At 42.4% G+C, this 24,113-nt stretch overlaps 1 protein-coding gene across 1 annotated transcript in view; it reads left to right on the top strand.

Annotated features, from left to right (window-relative positions):
* LOC135568333 (epidermal growth factor receptor kinase substrate 8-like) overlaps positions 1–23,256 on the top strand; it is a 39,177-nt gene extending 15,921 nt beyond the window's left edge. Inside the window, 8 exon segments of the mRNA XM_065015210.1 lie at positions 8,754–8,827; positions 12,677–12,803; positions 13,725–13,813; positions 13,933–14,007; positions 17,044–17,192; positions 19,495–19,678; positions 20,124–20,257; positions 23,108–23,256. Of these exon segments, the coding sequence (XP_064871282.1) occupies positions 8,754–8,827; positions 12,677–12,803; positions 13,725–13,813; positions 13,933–14,007; positions 17,044–17,192; positions 19,495–19,678; positions 20,124–20,257; positions 23,108–23,237 (962 nt within the window). The 3' untranslated portion in view covers positions 23,238–23,256.
* The last annotated feature ends 857 nt before the right edge of the window (positions 23,257–24,113 follow it).

Raw genomic sequence — 24,113 nt, 5'->3', positions numbered from 1 at the left:
ACTAATATAACAACTACAACAACAACTAATATAACAACTACAACAACAACAACAACTACAACAACTACAACAACTAATATAACAACTACAACAACTACAACAACTACAACAACTAATATAACAACTACAACAACTACAACAACTACAACAACTAATATAACAACTACAACAACAACTAATATAACAACTACAACAACAACTACAACAACTACAACAACTACAACAACTAATATAACAACTACAACAACTACAACAACTACAACAACTAATATAACAACTACAACAACTAATATAACAACTACAACAACTACAACAACAACAACAACTACAACAACTAATATAACAACAACAACAACTAATATAACAACTACAACAACTACAACAACTAATATAACAACTACAACAACTACAACAACTACAACAACTACAACAACTAATATAACAACTACAACAACTACAACATCTACTACAACTACAACAACTAATATAACATCTACTACAACTACAACAACTACAACAACTACTATAACAACTACAACAACTACAACAACTACAACAACTAATATAACAACTACAACAACTACAACAACTACAACAACTAATATAACAACTACAACAACTACAACAACTACAACAACTAATATAACAACTACAACAACATCTACTACAACAACAACAACAACAACAACTACAACAACAACAACTAATATAACAACTACAACAACAACAACTACAACTAATATAACAACAACTACAACAACAACAACAACATCTACTTCAACAACTACAACTAATATAACAACTACAACAACAACAACATCTACTATAACAACAACAACTAATATAACAACTACAACAACATCTACTACAACATCTACAACATCTACTACAACATCTACAACTACAACAACAACTACAACAACAACAACTACAACTAATATAACAACTACAACAACAACAACATCTACTACAACAACTACAACTACAACAACAACTACAACAACAACAACTACAACTAATATAACAACTACAACAACAACAACATCTACTATAACAACAACAACTAATATAACAACTACAACAACATCTACTACAACATCTACAACATCTACTACAACAACAACAACTACAACAACAACTACAACAACTACAACAACTACAACAACAACTACAACAACATCTACTACAACATCTACAACTACAACAACAACTACAACAACAACAACTACAACAACAACAACTACAACAACAACTACAACAACATCTACTACAACATCTACAACTACATCAACAACTACAACAACTACAACAACTACAACAACTACAACAACAACTACAACAACTACAACAACTACAACAACAACTACAACAACAACAACTACAACTAATATAACAACAACTACAACAACAACAACAACATCTACAACAACAACTACAACAACTACAACAACAACTACAACAACAACAACTACAACAACAACAACTACAACAACAACTACAACAACATCTACTACAACATCTACAACTACAACAACAACTACAACAACAACAACTACAACTAATATAACAACTACAACAACAACAACATCTACTATAACAACAACAACTAATATAACAACTACAACAACATCTACTACAACATCTACTACAACAACTACAACTACAACAACAACTACAACTACAACAACAACTACTACAACAACAACTACAACAACAACATCTACTACAACAACTACAACATCTACTACAACAACTACAACTACAACAACAACTACAACAACAACATCTACTACAACAACTACAACATCTACTACAACTAATATAACAACAACAACAACAACATCTACTACAACTAATATAACAACTACTACAACAACAACAACTACTACAACAACAACAACAACAACAACAACATCTACTACAACAACTACAACAACAACTACAACAACAACTACAACAACATCTACTACAACAACTACAACTAATATAACAACTACTACAACAACAACAACAACTACAACAACAACTACACCTAATATAACAACTACAACAACAACAACTACAACAACAACAACATCTACTACAACAACTACAACAACAACAACAACTAATATAACAACAACAACAACTACAACAACTACAACAACTAATATAACAACAACAACAACTACAACAACTACAACAACTAATATAACAACAACAACAACTAATATAACAACTACAACAACAACAACATCTACTACAACAACTACAACAACATCTACAACAACAACAACAACATCTACAACAACAACAACAACATCTACAACAACAACAACAACATCTACTACAACATCTACAACATCTACAACAACATCTACTACAACATCTACAACAACAACATCTACAACAACAACATCTACAACTACAACAACAACAACATCTACTACAACATCTACAACAACAACATCTACTACAACAACATCTACTACAACAACATCTACTACAACATCTACAACAACAACATCTACAACAACAACTACAACTACAACAACTACAACAACATCTACTACAACATCTACAACAACATCTACTACAACATCTACAACAACAACATCTACAACAACAACATCTACAACAACAACATCTACAACAACAACATCTACAACAACAACATCTACAACAACAACATCTACAACAACATCTACTACAACATCTACAACAACATCTACTACAACATCTACAACAACAACATCTACTACAACATCTACAACAACAACAACAACATCTACAACTACAACAACAACAACATCTACTACAACAACAACTAATATAACAACTACAACAACTACAACAACAACATCTACTACAACAACTACAACAACTAATATAACAACTACAACAACTACAACATCTACTACAACAACAACAACTAATATAACAACTACAACAACTACAACAACAACATCTACTACAACAACTACAACAACTAATATAACAACTACAACAACAACAACATCTACTACAACAACAACAACTAATATAACAACTACAACAACTACAACAACTACAACAACTAATATAACAACTACAACAACTACAACAACTACAACATCTACTACAACTACAACAACTAATATAACAACTACAACAACTACAACAACTACAACATCTACTACAACTACAACAACTAATATAACAACTACAACAACTACAACAACTACAACAACTAATATAACAACTACAACAACATCTACTACAACAACAACAACAACAACAACAACAACAACAACAACTAATATAACAACTACAACAACAACAACTACAACTAATATAACAACAACTACAACAACAACAACAACATCTACTTCAACAACTACAACTAATATAACAACTACAACAACATCTACTACAACATCTACTATAACAACAACAACTAATATAACAACTACAACAACATCTACTACAACATCTACAACATCTACTACAACATCTACAACATCTACTACAACAACTACAACTACAACAACAACTACAACAACAACAACTACAACAACAACTACAACAACAACAACTACAACAACAACTACAACAACATCTACTACAACAACTACAACATCTACTACAACAACTACAACAACAACAACTACAACAACAACATCTACTACAACAACAACAACATCTACTACAACTAATATAACAACTACAACAACAACAACAACAACTACAACAACTACAACTACAACAACAACAACTACAACAACTACAACTACTACAACAACTACAACAACTACAACAACATCTACAACAACTACAACAACAACTAATATAACAACTACAACAACTACAACATCTACTACAACAACTACAACAACTAATATAACAACTACAACAACTACAACAACTACAACATCTACTACAACAACAACAACAACATCTACAACAACAACAACAACTAATATAACAACTACAACAACTAATATAACAACTACAACAACTAATATAACAACTACTACAACAACAACATCTACTACAACAACTACAACAACTAATATAACAACTACAACAACTACAACATCTACTACAACTAATATAACAACTACAACAACAACTACATCTACAACAACAACAACTAATATAACAACTACAACAACTACAACAACTAATATAACAACTACAACAACATCTACTACAACAACAACAACAACAACAACTACAACAACAACAACTAATATAACAACTACAACAACAACAACTACAACTAATATAACAACAACAACAACTACAACTAATATAACAACAACTACAACAACAACAACTACAACTAATATAACAACAACTACAACAACAACAACTACAACTAATATAACAACAACAACAACTACAACTAATATAACAACAACAACAACAACAACAACTACAACTAATATAACAACAACTACAACAACAACAACTACAACTAATATAACAACAACTACAACAACAACAACAACATCTACAACAACAACTACAACTAATATAACAACTACAACAACAACTACAACAACTACAATAACAACAACTAATATAACAACTACAACAACAACATCTACAACAACAACAACAACAACAACAACAACATCTACAACAACAACAACAACATCTACTACAACAACTACAACAACTACAACAACAACAACAACAACATCTACAACAACAACAACAACATCTACTACAACAACTACAACTAATATAACATCTACAACAACAACTATAACTACAACAACAACAACAACAACATCTACTACAACAACTACAACAACAACAACAACAACAACATCTACAACAACAACAACAACAACATCTACAACTACAACAACAACAACATCTACTACAACAACTACAACTAATATAACAACAACTACAACAACAACAACAACAACATCTACAACAACAACAACAACAACATCTACAACAACAACAACAACAACAACAACATATACTACTACAACAACAACAACATCTACTACAACAACTACAACTAATATAACAACTACAACTAATATAACAACATCTACTACAACAACAACTACAACTAATATAACAACATCTACTACAACAACTACAACAACAACAACAACTACAACAACAACATCTACAACAACAACAACAACATCTACTACAACAACTACAACTACAACAACAACAACAACATCTACAACAACAACAACATCAACTACAACAACTACAACTAATATAACAACAACTACAACAACAACTACAACAACAACAACAACAACAACATCTACAACAACAACAACAACAACTACAACAACAACAACTACAACAACAACATCTACAACAACAACAACAACAACAACTACAACAACAACTACAACAACAACAACATCTACTACAACAACTACAACTACAACAACTAATATAACAACTACTACAACAACAACAACAACAACAACAACATCTACAACAACAACAACTACAACAACTACAACAACAACAACAACAACATCTACTACAACAACTACAACTAATATAACAACAACTACAACAACAACAACTACAACAACAACAACAACAACTAATATAACAACAACTACAACAACAACAACATCTACAACAACTACAACAACAACAACAACAACTAATATAACAACAACTACAACAACAACTACAACAACAACTACAACAACTACTTCAACAACTACTACAACAACTACTACAACAACAACAACAACAACAACAACTAATATAACAACAACTACAACAACAACAACAACATCTACTACAACAACTACAACAACAACATCTACTACAACAACAACAACTAATATAACAACAACTACAACAACAAATACAACAACAACAAATACAACAACAACTACAACAAATACAACAACTAAACTCAAACAGCTTAGAGTACTAATTAATGACACATAATTATTACTGAAGGTGAATGACTCAGGTCCTTTATACCTGATACAAAACTGAAACACACTGAATGACTCCGGTCCTTTATACCTGATACAGAACTGAAACGCACTGAATGACTCCGGTCCTTTATACCTGATACAGAACTGAAACACACTGAATGACTCCGGTCCTTTATACCTGATACAGAACTGAAACACACTGAATGACTCCGGTCCTTTATACCTGATACAGAACTGAAACACACTGAATGACTCCGGTCCTTTATACCTGATACAGAACTGAAACACACTGAATGACTCCGGTCCTTTATACCTGATACAGAACTGAAACACACTGAATGACTCCGGTCCTTTATACCTGATACAGAACTGAAACACACTGAATGACTCCGGTCCTTTATACCTGATACAGAACTGAAACACAATGAATGACTCCGGTCCTTTATACCTGATACAGAACTGAAACACACTGAATGACTCTGGTCCTTTATACCTGATACAGAACTGAAACACACTGAATGACTCCGGTCCTTTATACCTGATACAGAACTGAAACACACTGAATGACTCCGGTCCTTTATACCTGATACAGAACTGAAACACACTGAATGACTCCGGTCCTTTATACCTGATACAGAACTGAAACACACTGAATGACTCGGTCCTTTATACCTGATACAGAACTGAAACACACTGAATGACTCTGGTCCTTTATACCTGATACAGAACTGAAACACACTGAATGACTCTGGTCCTTTATACCTGATACAGAACTGAAACACATCAAAGAAATTGCACTATGTCCAACTCTGGGCCTGGTATTGGGGAAATGGGCCAAAAAAAGGGGGGACAGAGCAGCTAACCTCCACAGAGGCTGACTGCTCTGCCCCCTTAAGGACAGTGGAACTGTGGACCTTCAGGCCTAAAGGCCCTAACTCCCTATCCGGGAACAGGCCTCTCTCTCCTGGGATGAGAGGACACATACAGGCCTAAAGGCCCTAACTCTCTATCCGGGAACAGGCCTCTCTCTGGGCATGAGAGGACAAATACAGGCCTAAAGGCCCTAACTCACTACCCGGGTAATACCCCTCTATTTCCGGCCATGAGAGTAGAGCTTACGTCAGCAGAGCAGAGTAGAGCAACGTCAGCACAAGAACTGTTCGCCGGGAGCTTCATGAAATGGGTTTCCATGGCCAAGAAACTGCACACAAGCCTAAGATCACCATGCGCAATGCCAAGCGTCGACTGGAGTGGTGTACAGCTCGCCGCCATTGGACTCTGGGTCAGTTGAACCACGTTCTCTGGAGTGATGAAACACCATATGGCAGTCCGACGGACAAATCTGAGTTTGGAAGAACTTGACTGGACTGCACAGAGCCCTGACCTCAACCCCATCGAACACTTTTGGCATGAATTGGAACGCCGTCTGCGAGCCAGAACTTAGCCAGAGGCCTAATCGCCCTTAGCCAGGCCTAATCCCCACTTAGCCAGATGCCTAATCGCCCACTTAGCCAGAGGCCTAATCGCCCACTTAGCCAGAGGCCTAATCGCCCACTTAGCCAGGCCTAATCGCCCACTTAGCCAGGCCTAATCGCCCACTTAGCCAGAGGCCTAATCGCCCTTAGCCAGAGGCCTAATCGCCCACTTAGCCAGAGGCCTAATCACCCACTTAGCCAGGCCTAATCGCCCACTTAGCCAGAGGCCTAATCGCCCACTTAGCCAGGCCTAATCGCCCACTTAGCCAGAGGCCTAATCGCCCATTTAGCCAGAGGCCTAATCGCCCACTTAGACAGGCCTAATCGCCCACTTAGCCAGAGGCCTAATCGCCCACTTAGCCAGAGGCCTAATCGCCCTTAGCCAGAGGCCTAATCGCCCACTTAGCCAGAAGCCTAATCGCCCACTTAGCCAGGCCTAATCGCCCACTTAGCCAGAGGCCTAATCGCCCACTTAGCCAGGCCTAATCGCCCACTTAGCCAGGCCTAATCGCCCACTTAGCCAGGCCTAATCGCCCACTTAGCCAGAGGCCTAATCGCCCCTTAGCCAGAGGCCTAATCGCCCTTAGCCAGAGGCCTAATCGCCCACTTAGCCAGGCCTAATCGCCCACTTAGCCAGGCCTAATCGCCCTTAGCCAGAGGCCTAATCGCCCACTTAGCCAGAGGCCTAATCGCCCTTAGCCAGAGGCCTAATCGCCCACTTAGCCAGAGGCCTAATCGCCCACTTAGCCAGGCCTAATCGCCCACTTAGCCAGAGGCCTAATCGCCCAAACTCACTAATGCTCTTGTAGCAAATATTTACTTACTTACTTTTAAAAAATTCTGCATTGTTGGTTAAGAGCCTGTAAGTTTCATGGTCAAGTCTACATACCTGTTGTATTCTGCATTGTTGGTTAAGAGCCTGTAAGTTTCATGGTCAAGTCTACATACCTGTTGTATTCGGCGCATGTGACAAATAACATTTGATTTGATTTGAGAATAAGGTCATTGGGAAGATCACTGTTCTAATTCTTCCTCCTCCCTCCTCCCCTCTCCCCTCCTCCCGCTCTTCCCTCTCCTCCCCTCCTCCCTCTCCTCTCTCTCTTCCCCCCTCCCTCCCTCTCCCTCCCCCTCCTCCCTCTCTTCCCCTCCTCCCTCTCTTCCCCCTCCTCCCCCTCTTCCCTCTCCTCTCCCCCTCCTCCCCCCCTTCCCTCTCCTCCCCATCCTCCTCCTCCCTCCCTCTCCTCCCCCTCTTCCCTCCTCCCTCCCTCCCCCTCCTCTCCTCCCCCTCCTCCCCCTCTCTTCCCCCTCCTCCCCCTCTTCCCTCTCCTCCCCATCCTTCCCCTCCTCCCTCTCCACCTGTTTCTATCAGATGATAAACAGCCTCAGTATTCTGACCAGAATGAACCTTCGGAGATGATGGCTACCAGAGTGGATCGAGACGTGGTGAGTGTTTCCCACTGTCCGTCCATCCAGATACCACATACTGATACCGTCTGTCTATCAGTCCGTCTACCTCGCTCTCTGTGAGTCCGTCAGCAGAGTGTCTGCAGAGTCAGCAGAGTGTCTGCAGAGTCAGCAGAGTGTCAGCAGAGTGTCGGCAGAGTGTCAGCAGAGTGTCGGCAGAGTGTCGGCAGAGTGTCGGCAGAGAGTCAGCAGAGTGTCAGCAGAGTGTCGGCAGAGTCAGCAAAGTGTCGGCAGAGTCAGCAGAGTGTCGGCAGAGTGTCGGCAGAGTGTCGGCAGAGTCAGCAGAGTGTCAGCAGAGTGTCGGCAGAGTGTCGGCAGAGTGTCAGCAGAGTGTCGGCAGAGTGTCAGCAGAGTGTCTGCAGAGTGTCGGCAGAGTGTCAGCAGAGTGTCAGCAGAGTCAGCAGAGTGTCGGCAGAGTGTCTGCAGAGTCAGCAGAGTGTCAGCAGAGTGTCGGCAGAGTGTCTGTAGAGTCAGCAGAGTGTCTGCAGAGTCAGCAGAGTGTCGGCAGAGTGTCATCAGAGTGTCGGCAGAGTGTCAGCAGAGTGTCGGCAGAGTGTCGGCAGAGTGTCAGCAGAGTCAGTAGAGTGTCGGCAGAGTGTCGGTGTCGGCAGAGTGTCAGCAGAGTCAGCAGAGTGTCGGCAGAGTGTCGGTGTCGGCAGAGTGTCAGCAGAGTGTCGGCAGAGTGTCAGCAGAGTGTCGGCAGAGTGTCGGCAGAGAGTCAGTAGTGTCGGCAGAGTGTCAGCAGAGTGTCGGCAGAGTGTCGGCAGAGTGTCAGCAGAGAGTCAACAGAGTGTCAGCAGAGAGTCAACAGAGTGTCAGCAGAGTGTCGGTGTCGGCAGTGTGTCGGCAGAGTGTCAGCAGAGTGTCGGCAGAGTGTCAGCAGAGTGTCGGCAGAGTGTCGACAGTGTGTCGGCAGAGTGTCAGCAGAGTGTCAGCAGAGTCAGCAGAGTGTCGGCAGAGTGTCTGCAGAGTCAGCAGAGTGTCTGCAGAGTGTCAGCAGAGTGTCGGCAGAGTGTCGGCAGAGTGTCGGCAGAGTGTCAGCAGAGTCAGTAGAGTGTCGGCAGAGTGTCGGTGTCGGCAGAGTGTCAGCAGAGTGTCGGCAGAGTGTCGGTGTCGGCAGAGTGTCGGTGTCGGCAGAGTGTCAGCAGAGTGTCGGCAGAGTGTCGGCAGAGTGTCGGCAGAGTGTCAGCAGAGTCAGTAGAGTGTCGGCAGAGTGTCGGTGTCGGCAGAGTGTCAGCAGAGTCAGCAGAGTGTCGGCAGAGTGTCAGCAGAGAGTCAACAGAGTGTCAGCAGAGTGTCAGCAGAGTGTCGGTGTCGGCAGTGTGTCGGCAGAGTGTCAGCAGAGTGTCGGCAGAGTGTCAGCAGAGTGTCGGCAGAGTGTCTGCAGTGTGTCGGCAGAGTGTCGGCGGAGTGTCAGCAGAGTGTCAGCAGAGTGTCGGCAGAGTGTCGGCAGAGTCAGTAGTGTCGGCGGAGTGTCGGCAGAGTGTCAGCAGAGTCAGTAGTGTCAGCAGAGTGTCGGCAGAGTGTCAGCAGAGTCAGTAGTGTCGGCAGAGTGTCGGCAGAGTGTCAGCAGAGTGTCGGCAGAGTGTCGGCAGAGTGTCAGCAGAGTGTCGGCAGAGTGTCGGCAGAGTGTCGGCAGAGTGTCGGCAGAGTCAGTAGTGTCAGTGTGCGTCCAGGAATGTGTGTTTAATAGATCTAGTATCGTTGGAGGAAAGAAACTATCCGTTTGTTTCTTCAATACTGCAGACTGATGAGTAGTTTCACCTACAGGCTGATCTGGAGTCAGGTCTTCAGTCGTTTCTTTGTTTCTTCAATACTGCAGACTGATGAGTAGTTTCACCTAGAGGCTGATCTGGAGTCAGGTCTTCAGTCGTTTGTTTGGTCTTCAATACTGCAGACTGATGAGTAGTTTCACCTACAGGCTGATCTGGAGTCAGGTCTTCAGTCGTTTGCTTGGTTCTTCAATACTGCAGATTGGTGGTTAGTTTCACCTACAGGCTGATCTGGAGTCAGGTCTTCAGGTGAAGATGAGATGCCATGTTCAGATGAGTGGAAACTAGCGTGAATGACAGTTTCAGACATATATAGGTGCTTCTAATACTAACCAATAGAACACGGCTGTAGTAACAACAAGGATACACCACTATTAGGAGTCTTGGATCAGTAGTCTGTTCTGTAGTAACAACAAGGATACACCACTATTAGGAGTCTTGGATCAGTAGTCTGTTCTGTAGTAACCACAAGGATACACCACTATTAGGAGCTGTAGATCAGTAGTCTGTTCTGTAGTAACAACAAGGATACACCACTATTAGGAGCTGTAGATCAGTAGTCTGTTCTGTAGTAACAACAAGGATACACCACTATTAGGAGCTGTAGATCAGTAGTCTGTTCTGTAGTAACAACAAGGATACACCACTATTAGGAGCTGTAGATCAGTAGTCTGTTCTGTAGTAACAACAAGGATACACCACTATTAGGGGCTGTAGATCAGTAGTCTGTTCTGTAGTAACAACAAGGATACACCACTATTAGGAGTCTTGGATCAGTAGTCTGTTCTGTAGTAACCACAAGGATACACCACTATTAGGAGCTGTAGATCAGTAGTCTGTTCTGTAGTAACAACAAGGATACACCACTATTAGGAGTCTTGGATCAGTAGTCTGTTCTGTAGTAACAACAAGGATACACCACTATTAGGAACTGTAGATCAGTAGTCTGTTCTGTAGTAACAACAATGATACACCACTATTAGGAGCTGTAGATCAGTAGTCTGTTCTGTAGTAACAACAAGGATACACCACTATTAGGAGTCTTGGATCAGTAGTCTGTTCTGTAGTAACAACAAGGATACACCACTATTAGGAGCTGTAGATCAGTAGTCTGTTCTGTAGTAACAACAAGGATACACCACTATTAGGAGCTGTAGACCAGTAGTCTGTTCTGTAGTAACAACAAGGATACACCACTATTAGGAGCTGTAGATCAGTAGTCTGTTCTGTAGTAACAACAAGGATACACCACTATTAGGAGTCTTGGATCAGTAGTCTGTTCTGTAGTAACAACAAGGATACACCACTATTAGGAGCTGTAGATCAGTAGTCTGTTCTGTAGTAACAACAAGGATACACCACTATTAGGAGTCTTGGATCAGTAGTCTGTTCTGTAGTAACAACAAGGATACACCACTATTAGGAGTCTTGGATCAGTAGTCTGTTCTGTAGTAACAACAAGGATACACCACTATTAGGAGTCTTGGATCAGTAGTCTGTTCTGTAGTAAGGAGCTGTAGATCAGTAGTCTGTTCTGACAAGGAAACACCACTATTAGGAGTCTTGGATCAGTAGTCAGTTCTGTAGTAACAACAAGGATACACCACTATTAGGAGTCTTGGATCAGTAGTCTGTTCTGTAGTAACAACAAGGATACACCACTATTAGGAGTCTTGGATCAGTAGTCTGTTCTGTAGTAACAACAAGGATACACCACTATTAGGAGTCTTGGATCAGTAGTCTGTTCTGTAGTAACAACAAGGAAACACCACTATTAGGAGCTGTAGATCAGTAGTCTGTTCTGTAGTAACAACAAGGAAACACCACAAAATACACAGAGAAGAGATAAACTGCTGTTGTAAAGGAAAGTCCTAGTGTTTTACACTGATTGACTATAGCAGCATCTCCAGCAACAACAACACAGCTGACGTTGAGCCTGGCAGCGACGGTCTACAATCTACACCTACATTACATGACATGACTTCATTTAGTGATTAACAAAGGAAGTCTGTCTGTGGTTGTGTGTCTTTTAAACACTACTGTCTTCTCTTTGCAGCAAATCTTGAACCACATTCTGGACCACATCGAGTTCTTCGTGACCAAACTGCAGAAAGCGGCTGAGGCCTTCAACGAGCTCTCTAAGAGGAAGAAATCTAAAAAGAACAAGAAGAAGGGACCCGGAGGTGGGTGTTGTAGTTCTTTAGATCTAGTTTGTAGTCCTTCTGGGCCTGGTCCTGATTTTCATTCTACTGTCCATGACCTCGTCACTGTTGGGTGTTGTAGTTCTTTAGATCTAGTTTGTAGTCCTTCTGGCCTGGTCCTGATCTTCATTCTACTGTCCATGACCTCGTCACTGTTGGGTGTTGTAGTTCTTTAGATCTAGTTTGTAGTCCTTCTGGGCCTGGTCCTGATTTTCATTCTTCTGTCCATGACCTCGTCACTGTTGGGTGTTGTAGTTCTTTAGATCTAGTTTGTAGTCCTCCTGGCCTGGTCCTGATCTTCATTCTTCTGTCCATGACCTCGTTACTGTTGGGTGTTGTAGTTCTTTAGATCTAGTTTGTAGTCCTCCTGGCCTGGTCCTGATCTTCATTCTACTGTCCATGACCTCGTCACTGTTGGGTGGTGTAGTTCTTTAGATCTAGTTTGTAGTCCTTCTGGCCTGGTCCTGATCTTCATTCTACTGTCCATGACCTCGTCACTGTTGGGTGGTGTAGTTCTTTAGATCTAGTTTGTAGTCCTTCTGGCCTGGTCCTGATCTTCATTCTACTCTCCATGACCTCATTACTGTTTCCCATTTACATCAAAACAGGAAACATTTAGGAAAACAATTGATGTTGCTTGACTAGTGACTAGTGACTGTCCTACTGTAATACTGTATGTACTAGACTAGTGACTAGTGCCTATCCTACTGTAATACTGTATGTACTAGACTAGGAACTATCCTACTGTAATACTGAGTGTTACCTGTCATGTCTCTCTCTCTCCTACTGTAATACTGTATGTACTAGACTAGTGCCTATCCTACTGTAATACTGTATGTACTAGACTAGGGACTATCCTACTGTAATACTGTGTTACCTGTCATGTCTCTCTCTGTCCACCAGAGGGAGTGCTAACACTGCGAGCCAAGCCTCCCACTCAGGAGGAGTTTGTTGACTGTTTCCAGAAGTTCAAACATGCCTTCAACCTGCTGGTAAGACACCAAAGATGAATGATGTTATTTAATATATACTTTAACTGTAAAAAAAAAGAAGAAAAAAACATCTAACATTATTTTACATTTGTATGTCTTTCCATGTCTCTCTCCTCCAGGGGAAGTTGAAGTCCCACATCCAGAACCCCAGCGCTGATGATCTGGTCCACTTCCTGTTCACACCACTCAGGATGGTGAGAGAAAGACTGCTCTACTCTGTTATTCCATGTTATGTTCCTGTTCCTGTTCACACCACTCAGGATGGTGAAAGACAGACTGCTCTGCTCTGTTATGCATGGTTAAGCCAGATTCCACTCCACTCCGTCCCCACAACCTTCCAGGTGATCCAGACCTCTGGAGGGTCAGAGCTGGCTACGAGCCTAGGGGTTAGTGGTGAGGGTCAGAGCTGGCTACGAGCCTAGGGGTTAGTGGTGAGGGTTAGGGTAATGGTTTAAGAGCCTAGGGGTTAGTGGTGAGGGTCAGAGCTGGCTACGAGCCTAGGGGTTAGTGGTGAGGGTCAGAGCTGGCTACGAGCCTAGGGGTTAGTGGTGAGGGTTAGGGTAATGGTTTAAGAGCCTAGTAGCTAGTGGTGAGGGTTAGGGTAATGGTTTAAGAGCCTAGTAGTTAGTGGTAAGGGTTAGGTTAATGGTTTAAGAGCCTAGTAGCTAGTGGTGAGGGTTAGGGTAATGGTTTAAGACCCTAGTAGTTAGTGGTGAGGGTTGGGATAATGGTTTAAGATCCTAGTAGTTAGTGGTGGGGGTTAAGGTAATGGTTTAAGAGCCTAGTAGTTAGTGGTGAGGGTTAGGGTAATGGTTTAAGAGCCTAGTAGTTAGTGGTGAGGGTTAGGTAATGGTTTAAGACCCTAGTAGTTAGTGGTGAGGGTTGGGATAATGGTTTAAGATCCTAGTAGTTAGTGGTGGGGGTTAAGGTAATGGTTTAAGAGCCTAGTAGTTAGTGGTGAGGGTTAGGGTAATGGTTTAAGAGCCTAGTAGTTAGTGGTGAGGGTTAGGGTAATGGTTTAAGACCCTAGTAGTTAGTGGTGAGGGTTAGGATAATGGTTTAAGAGCCTAGTAGTTAGTGGTGAGGGTTAAGGTAATGTTTTAAGAGCCTAGGAGTTAGTGGTGAGGGTTAGGGTAATGGTTTAAGAGCCTGGCAGTTAGTGGTGAGGGTTAGGGTAATGGTTTAAGAGCCTAGTAGTTAGTGGTGAGGGTTAGGGTAATGGTTTAAGAGCCTAATAGTTAGTGGTGAGGGTTAGGGTAATGGTTTAAGAGCCTAGGAGTTAGTGGTGAGGGTTAGGGTAATGGTTTAAGAGCCTAGTCATTAGTGGTGAGGGTAAGGGTAATGGTTTAAGAGCCTAGTAGTTAGTGGTGAGGGTTAGGGTAATGGTTTAAGACCCTAGTAGTTAGTGGTGAGGGTTGGTATAATGGTTTAAGATCCTAGTAGTTAGTGGTGGGGGTTAAGGTAATGGTTTAAGAGCCTAGTAGTTAGGGTTAGGTAATGGTTTAAGAGTCTAGTAGTTAGTGGTGAGGGTTAGGGTAATGGTTTAAGAGCCTAGTAGTTAGTGGTGAGGGTTAGGGTAATGGTTTAAGAGCCTAGTAGTTAGTGGTGAGGGTTAGGGTCATGGTTTAAGAGCCTAGTAGTTAGTGGTGAGGGTTAGGGTAATGGTTTAAGACCCTAGTAGTTAGTGGTGAGGGTTGGGATAATGGTTTAAGATCCTAGTAGTTAGTGGTGGGGGTTAAGGTAATGGTTTAAGAGCCTAGTAGTTAGTGGTGAGGGTTAGGGTAATGGTTTAAGAGCCTATTAGTTAGTGGTGAGGGTTAGGGTAATGGTTTAAGACCCTAGTAGTTAGTGGTGAGGGTTAGGATAATGGTTTAAGAGCCTAGTAGTTAGTGGTGAGGGTTAAGGTAATGTTTTAAGAGCCTAGGAGTTAGTGGTGAGGGTTAGGGTAATGGTTTAAGAGCCTGGCAGTTAGTGGTGAGGGTTAGGGTAATGGTTTAAGAGCCTAGTAGTTAGTGGTGAGGGTTAGGGTAATGGTTTAAGAGCCTAATAGTTAGTGGTGAGGGTTAGGGTAATGGTTTAAGAGCCTAGGAGTTAGTGGTGAGGGTTAGGGTAATGGTTTAAGAGCCTAGTCATTAGTGGTGAGGGTAAGGGTAATGGTTTAAGAGCCTAGTAGTTAGTGGTGAGGGTTAGGGTAATGGTTTAAGACCCTAGTAGTTAGTGGTGAGGGTTGGTATAATGGTTTAAGATCCTAGTAGTTAGTGGTGGGGGTTAAGGTAATGGTTTAAGAGCCTAGTAGTTAGTGGCGAGGGTTAGGGTAATGGTTTAAGAGTCTAGTAGTTAGTGGTGAGGGTTAGGGTAATGGTTTAAGAGCCTAGGAGTTAGTGGTGAGGGTTAGGGTAATGGTTTAAGAGCCTAGTAGTTAGTGGTGAGGGTTAGGGTAATGGTTTAAGAGCCTAGTCGTTAGTGGTGAGGGTTAGGGTAATGGTTTAAGAGTCGTTAGTGGTGAGGATAATGGTTTAAACTCTTCTCCTCCAGGTGATCCAGACCTCTGGAGGGACAGAGCTGGCTAAGAGCCTAGTAGTTAGTGGTGAGGGTTAGGGTAATGGTTTAAGAGCCTAGTAGTTAGTGGTGAGGGTTAGGGTAATGGTTTAAGAGCCTAGTCGTTAGTGGTGAGGGTTAGGGCAATGGTTTAAGAGCCTAGTAGTTAGTGGTGAGGGTTAGGGTAATGGTTTAAGAGCCTAGTAGTTAGTGGTGAGGGTTAGGGTAATGGTTTAAGAGCCTAGTCGTTAGTGGTGAGGGTTAGGGTAATGGTTTTAGAGCCTAGTAGTTAGTGGTGAGGGTTAGGGTAATGGTTTAAGAGCCTAGTCGTTAGTGGTGAGGGTTAGGGTAATGGTTTAAGAGTCGTTAGTGGTGAGGATAATGGTTTAAACTCTTCTCCTCCAGGTGATCCAGACCTCTGGAGGGACAGAGCTGGCTAAGAGCCTAGTAGTTAGTGGTGAGGGTTAGGGTAATGGTTTAAGAGCCTAGTAGTTAGTGGTGAGGGTTAGGGTAATGGTTTAAGAGCCTAGTCGTTAGTGGTGAGGGTTAGGGTAATGGTTTAAGAGCCTATGAGTTAGTGGTGAGGGACAGAGCTGGCTAAGAGCCTAGTAGTTAGTGGTGAGGGTTAGGGTAATGGTTTAAGAGCCTAGTAGTTAGTGGTGAGGGTAATGGTTTAAACTCTTCTCCTCCAGGTGATCCAGACCTCTGGAGGGACAGAGCTGGCTAAGAGCGTGGTGGTTCCTCTGTTGACCATAGAGGCTATAGACTTCCTGCACTCAGCTGGGACGGCAGAGGAAAGACACCTGTGGGTTGCCCTGGGGGAGGGGTGGACCAAGTGCAGGTAGGAGGCTAGAGGTCACGACGGGGTTAACATGGGGTCATAGGGGTGAATGTCTGGTTAACGTGGGTTTAACGGTAATATCGGTCTCCAACCTCTTTATTAAAGCATCTTCTGTTCACTTACTGATGGAGTGACACCATTATTTTAGTCTAACTGAGATGCTGCTGTATGGAGTGACACCATTATGTTAGTCTAACTGAGATGCTGCTGTATGGAGTGACACCATTATGTTAGTCTACCTGAGATGCTGCTGTATGGAGTAACACCATTATGTTAGTCTACCTGAGATGCTGCTGTATGGAGTGACACCATTATTTTAGTCTAACTGAGATGCTGCTGTATGGAGTGACACCATTATGTTAGTCTAACTGAGATGCTGCTGTATGGAGTGACACCATTATGTTAGTCTACCTGAGATGCTGCTGTATGGAGTGACACCATTATTTTAGTCTAACTGAGATGCTGCTGTATGGAGTGACACCATTATGTTAGTCTACCTGAGATGCTGCTGTATGGAGTGACACCATTATGTTAGTCTAACTGAGATGCTGCTGTATGGAGTAACACCATTATGTTAGTCTACATGAGATGCTGCTGTATGGAGTGACACCATTATGTTAGTCTAACTGAGATGCTGCTGTATGGAGTAACACCATTATGTTAGTCTACCTGAGATGCTGCTGTATGGAGTGACACCATTATGTTAGTCTAACTGAGATGCTGCTGTATGGAGTGACACCATTATTTTAGTCTAACTGAGATGCTGCTGTATGGAGTAACACCATTATGTTAGTCTACCTGAGATGCTGCTGTATGGAGTGACACCATTATGTTAGTCTACCTGAGATGCTGCTGTATGGAGTGACACCATTATTTTAGTCTACCTGAGATGCTGCTGTATGGAGTGACACCATTATGTTAGTCTACCTGAGATGCTGCTGTATGGAGTGACACCATTATGTTAGTCTACCTGAGATGCTGCTGTATGGAGTGACACCATTATTTTAGTCTAACTGAGATGCTGCTGTATGGAGTGACACCATTATTTTAGTCTAACTGAGATGCTGCTGTATGGAGTGACACCATTATTTTAGTCTAACTGAGATGCTGCTGTATGGAGTGACACCATTATTTTAGTCTAACTGAGATGCTGCTGTATGGAGTAACACCATTATTTTAGTCTAACTGAGATGCTGCTGTATGGAGTGACACCATTATTTTAGTCTAACTGAGATGCTGCTGTATGGAGTAACACCATTATTTTAGTCTAACTGAGATGCTGCTGTATGGAGTAACACCATTATGTTAGTCTACCTGAGATGCTGCTGTATGGAGTGACACCATTATGTTAGTCTACCTGAGATGCTGCTGTATGGAGTGACACCATTATGTTAGTCTAACTGAGATGCTGCTGTATGGAGTAACACCATTATTTTAGTCTAACTGAGATGCTGCTGTATGGAGTGACACCATTATTTTTGTCTAACTGAGATGCTGCTGTATGGAGTGACACCATTATGTTAGTCTAACTAAGATGCTGCTGTATGGAGTGACACCATTATGTTAGTCTAACTGAGATGCTGCTGTATGGAGTAACACCATTATTTTAGTCTAACTGAGATGCTGCTGTATGGAGTGACACCATTATTTTTGTCTAACTGAGATGCTGCTGTATGGAGTGACACCATTATTTTAGTCTACCTGAGATGCTGCTGTATGGAGTGACACCATTATTTTAGTCTAACTGAGATGCCCTCCTGCATCCTTGTCTCACCCCACGGCCCTGTGGGAAGAAATATATGTGTTTTTTGCCAGTTTGTGTTCATGGATTTTATAATGTTGTATATTTTTCCCCCAACACCACATTCCATCAATTTGTATAGCAAACCCTAATGCCAAATTGAGCCAAAAGCTTTTTTGAAGTCAGACTCTCTCTCTCCTTTCTCTCTCTCTCTTTTCCTACCACTCTCTATTTCCCTCTCTCCCTCCTCTCTCCCCCTCCCTCCCTCTCTCTCTCCCCCCCCCTCCCTCTCTCTCTCTCCCTCCCTCCCTCTCTCTCTCCCCCTCCCCTCTCTCTCTCTTCCTACCTCTTTCTCTCTCTCTTTTCCTACCGCTCTCTATTTTCTCTCTCTCTCTCCTCTCTCTCGTTCTCTCTCTCTCTTCCTACCTCTTTCTCTCTCTCTTTTCCTACCGCTCTCTATTTCTCTCTCCCCTCCCTCTCTCTCTCCCCCTCTCTCCCTCCCTCCCTCCCACTCCCTCTCTCTCCCCCTCCCTCCCTCCCTCCCACTTACCCCTTCTCCAGGTTGGAGTGGCCTAAGGACCACTACTTCCCTCCGTGTACGCTGCAGTTCCGTGATGGTTGGGAACCTCCCATGATGCCGTTCGTCCCCCAATCACGAGAGGCAGAGCTGAATCAGCTGACCCAGACCCTCGCCCACTCTGAGATCCTTAGACAGGAGGAGATGGTTCACAGGCTGTCTACTGAGGTACGCACCCTGACCCCTAACCCCTAAACTCTGACCCCTAACCCACTCTGAGATCCTTAGACAGGAGGAGATGGTTCACAGGCTGTCTACTGAGGTACGCACCCTGACCCCTAACCCCTAAACTCTGACCCCTAACCCACTCTGAGATCCTTAGACAGGAGGAGATGGTTCACAGGCTGTCTACTGAGGTACGCACCCTGACCCCTAACCCCTAATCCCTAAACTATGACCCCTAGCCCCTATCAATAATGACAGTCCCTTCATCAGTAATGACAGGCCGTTTATCAATAATGACAATATTTTCATCAATAATGACAGTCAATTGATGAATAATGACAGTCAATTGATGAATAATGACAGTCCATTGATCAGTGATCACAGTCTCTTCATCAGTGATAATAACTGAGAGTTCAGCTGATGTGTTTGTGTTATCTGTCTCCCTCAGCATCCGGGTGTACAGGACTTCCCGTCTTCACAAGGGTATGCATTGGACAACAAGGCCTACAAACGCATGCACCTCTCGGACCAGGGCATGGCCGTGCAGGCCTTCAACCAGGCCGTCTCACGACACGTAGACCGGTAACACTGTGGTCACCTGACTGAACCCAACGCCCTGAAGAACTGGCCATGTTTTACCGTCTATAAAACCAATGTCCCTCTGGGCACACTTCGCTTACTCTAAATCTGAACTGTAAAACTGTCCCCTCTCAACTGGGAAACATATTCTTTCCTGCTGCTGTAGCATCTTCCAATCTCATCTCTCTCTGGGAGAGAATAAACATCACATCCCAGTGAGTAGCTAGGTAACTGTAGAATAAACATCACATCCCAGGAAGTAGCTAGCTAACTGTAGAATAAACATCACATCCCAGGGAGTAGCTAGGTACTGTAGAATAAACATCACATCCCAGGAAGTAGCTAGGTAACTGTAGAATAAACATCACATCCCAGGAAGTAGCTAGGTACTGTAGAATAAACATCACATCCCAGGAAGTAGCTAGGTACTGTAGAATAAACATCACATCCCAGGAAGTAGCTAGCTAACTGTAGAATAAACATCACATCCCAGGAAGTAGCTAGCTAACTGTAGAATAAACATCACATCCCAGGAAGTAGCTAGCTAACTGTAGAATAAACATCACATCCCAGGAAGTAGCTAGCTAACTGTAGAATAAACATCACATCCCAGTGAGTAGCTAGTTAACGGTAGAATAAACATCACATCCCAGGTAGTAGCTAGATACCTGTAGAATAAACATCACATCCCAGTGAGTAGCTAGCTAGGGAACGGTAGAATAAACATCACATCCCAGGAAGTAGCTAGCTAACTGTAGAATAAACATCACATCCCAGGAAGTAGCTAGCTAACTGTAGAATAAACATCACATCCCAGTGAGTAGCTAGCTAGGGAACGGTAGAATAAACATCACATCCCAGGAAGTAGCTAGCTAACTGTAGAATAAACATCACATCCCAGGAAGTAGCTAGCTAACTGTAGAATAAACATCACATCCCAGTGAGTAGCTAGTTAACGGTAGAATAAACATCACATCCCAGGTAGTAGCTAGATACCTGTAGAATAAACATCACATCCCAGTGAGTAGCTAGCTAGGGAACGGTAGAATAAACATCACATCCCAGGAAGTAGCTAGCTAACTGTAGAATAAACATCACATCCCAGGAAGTAGCTAGCTAACTGTAGAATAAACATCACATCCCAGTGAGTAGCTAGCTAGGGAACGGTAGAATAAACATCACATCCCAGGAAGTAGCTAGCTAACTGTAGAATAAACATCACATCCCAGGAAGTAGCTAGCTAACTGTAGAATAAACATCACATCCCAGGAAGTAGCTAGATACCTGTAGAATAAACATCACATCCCAGTGAGTAGCTAGCCAGCTAACGATTGAATAAACATCACATCCCAGGAAGTAGCTAGCTAACTGTAGAATAAACATCACATCCCAGTGAGTAGCTAGCTAGCTAACGATTGAATAAACATCACATCCCAGTGAGTAGCTAGCCAGCTAACGATTGAATAAACATCACATCCCAGGAAGTAGCTAGCTAACGATTGAATAAACATCACATCCCATGAAGTAGCTAGGTAACGGTAGAATAAACATCACATCCCAGGAAGTAGCTAGCTAACTGTAGAATAAACATCACATCCCAGTGAGTAGCTAGCTAGCTAACGATTGAATAAACATCACATCCCAGGAAGTAGCTAGGTACGATGAAAATAAACATCACATCCCAGGTAGTAGCTAGCTAGCTGTAGAATAAACATCACATCCCAGGAAGTAGCTAGCTAGCTAACGATTGAATAAACATCACATCCCAGGAAGTAGCTAGCTAACAATTAAATAAACATCACATCCCAGTGAGTAGCTAGCCAGCTAACGATTTAATAAATATCACATCCCAGGAAGTAGCTAGGTACTCTGTAAAAATAAACATCACATCCCAGGTAGTAGCTAGGTAACGGTAGAATAAACATCACATCCCAGGAAGTAGCTAGGTAACTGTAGAATAAACATCACATCCCAGGAAGTAGCTAGCTAACTGTAGAATAAACATCACATCCCAGTGAGTAGCTAGCTAGCTAACAATTGAATAAACATCACATCCCAGTGAGTAGCTAGCTAGCTAACGATTTAATAAATATCACATCTCAGGAAGTAGCTAGCTAACAATTGAATAAACATCACATCCCAGTGAGTAGCTAGCTAGCTAACGGTTGAATAAACATAATGAGCGTCAGGTAGTAGCTAGCTAGCTAAAGGTAGCAGCATGAGGGACAGGAAGTAGTTATTTCCTACTGGTGTAGAATCTGCCAATCTCATCTCTTACTCTCCCCTATTGGTTCACACCGGATCCTCTGACATTGTGTCTGTATTCACAGTGTTGTCTCCTTTCCATTGGGATTCTCATCCTCCGTTCTTATCCTCTTAGGGGTTAACAGGCAAACACTCTGACTCTATAATGTTCTACTGTATATAAAAACATCACAACTCTGGGTGCTAAGGGTAATCTTGATCAATCACAGCCCCCTCTATCCTCTCCCTCTGTTCTCTCTCTAACCTCTGATGTTAAAGTTGGGCCACTTCTCCTCGGCTGGGACAGTCAGTAGCAGTAGCATGTAGGTGTCTGTGGTCCATGTTTGGCTTTATCCCAGTTCAGTCATGTCCATAAGCATGTAGCTTGTACCACCACACCGTGCAGTGATGTCTCCTGCAGTGTCGTACTGTACTGTGGGTTTTTTGGACGTTGACATGTGCTTGGTCTGTTGTGCACAATGCATGTTGTGGTTTTGGATGATGATATGATTGGATACGACGTGTGCATTCATCCTCAGCGTATCAGTCGCTGTTCTACTGTTAGTCCATCCGTCTAACCCCTGACCTCTTAACCTCTGACGTGAACAGGAACTACGAGGCCCACGGCAGCAGAGGTCAGCCAAAACGGTTTGCCAAATCCAAGTATGACTTTGAGGCCAGAAACAACACAGAGCTGTCATTGGTACAGGACGAGGTTGTGGAGGTAAGGAACGGTTAACCCAAACATTTAACACGAAGGCTCACTGCAACATGTAACGTCAGTGTAATAACCCCAGAATAGTAAAGACTGTTGTTTCAGACCCTGCATCACGGCACATAGTTATGAACATCAGTATAATAACCCCAGAATAGTAAAGACTGTTGTTTCAGCGTCACGGCACATAGTTATGAACGTCTTTGTTTTACCAATGTTGTCGTGTGTCGATCACGAGAAACACTCATTTTACGACAAGAACCACTAGATGGCAGTGGAGAGCACCGACACATGTTGTGCTCGATGTTTTACCCCAGGGGAGAACGATTGCCCCCTCTCATGGCCGACCGCGGTACTGTAGGCATTGTTTGCAGAAAACGGGATACCGCAGTATAGTGAATGGGAAAATGGCTTCGTGGTTAATCTTAGTGTAAATAAAAAATCGAACACAATCATGTTACCAGTAAATACCTCTATTACACCAGATGTATGTTCTTGAGCCGATTAGTTTGTTAGGGCTACTAGTTCCCCTTTGGGAACTCACCCCACCCCCCCTGAGCTGTAATGTGGCGCAGGGAACGCAAGAAATAATCCTAAAAATATTTAACCTCCACAGAATCGCTTGAAAAATGGCTCAAATGAAAGATAAAGAAGTTATTTATCTACCCAGCAAGTCAGATTTCTAAAATGTTTTACGGCGAAAACATAGCACATATTTATGTCCAACCACCACTGCATACATACTTCATTAGCTTAGCCAAGTAGGAAAAAATATGCAATCAACAAACGCAGGATTAAAAGAAAAATAATTTCACTAACCTTTTGAAATCTTCATCAGATGACAGTAATATAACATGTTACACAGTACATTCATTTTTTTTCAATAATATGCAATATATA

This window comes from Oncorhynchus nerka, unplaced genomic scaffold, assembly GCF_034236695.1.
Source record: "Oncorhynchus nerka isolate Pitt River unplaced genomic scaffold, Oner_Uvic_2.0 unplaced_scaffold_1617, whole genome shotgun sequence".
NCBI classification, from domain to species: domain Eukaryota; kingdom Metazoa; phylum Chordata; class Actinopteri; order Salmoniformes; family Salmonidae; genus Oncorhynchus; species Oncorhynchus nerka.
The sequence above is the reverse complement of the archived record's forward strand: the minus strand, read 5'-3'. Positions and strand labels throughout refer to the sequence as shown.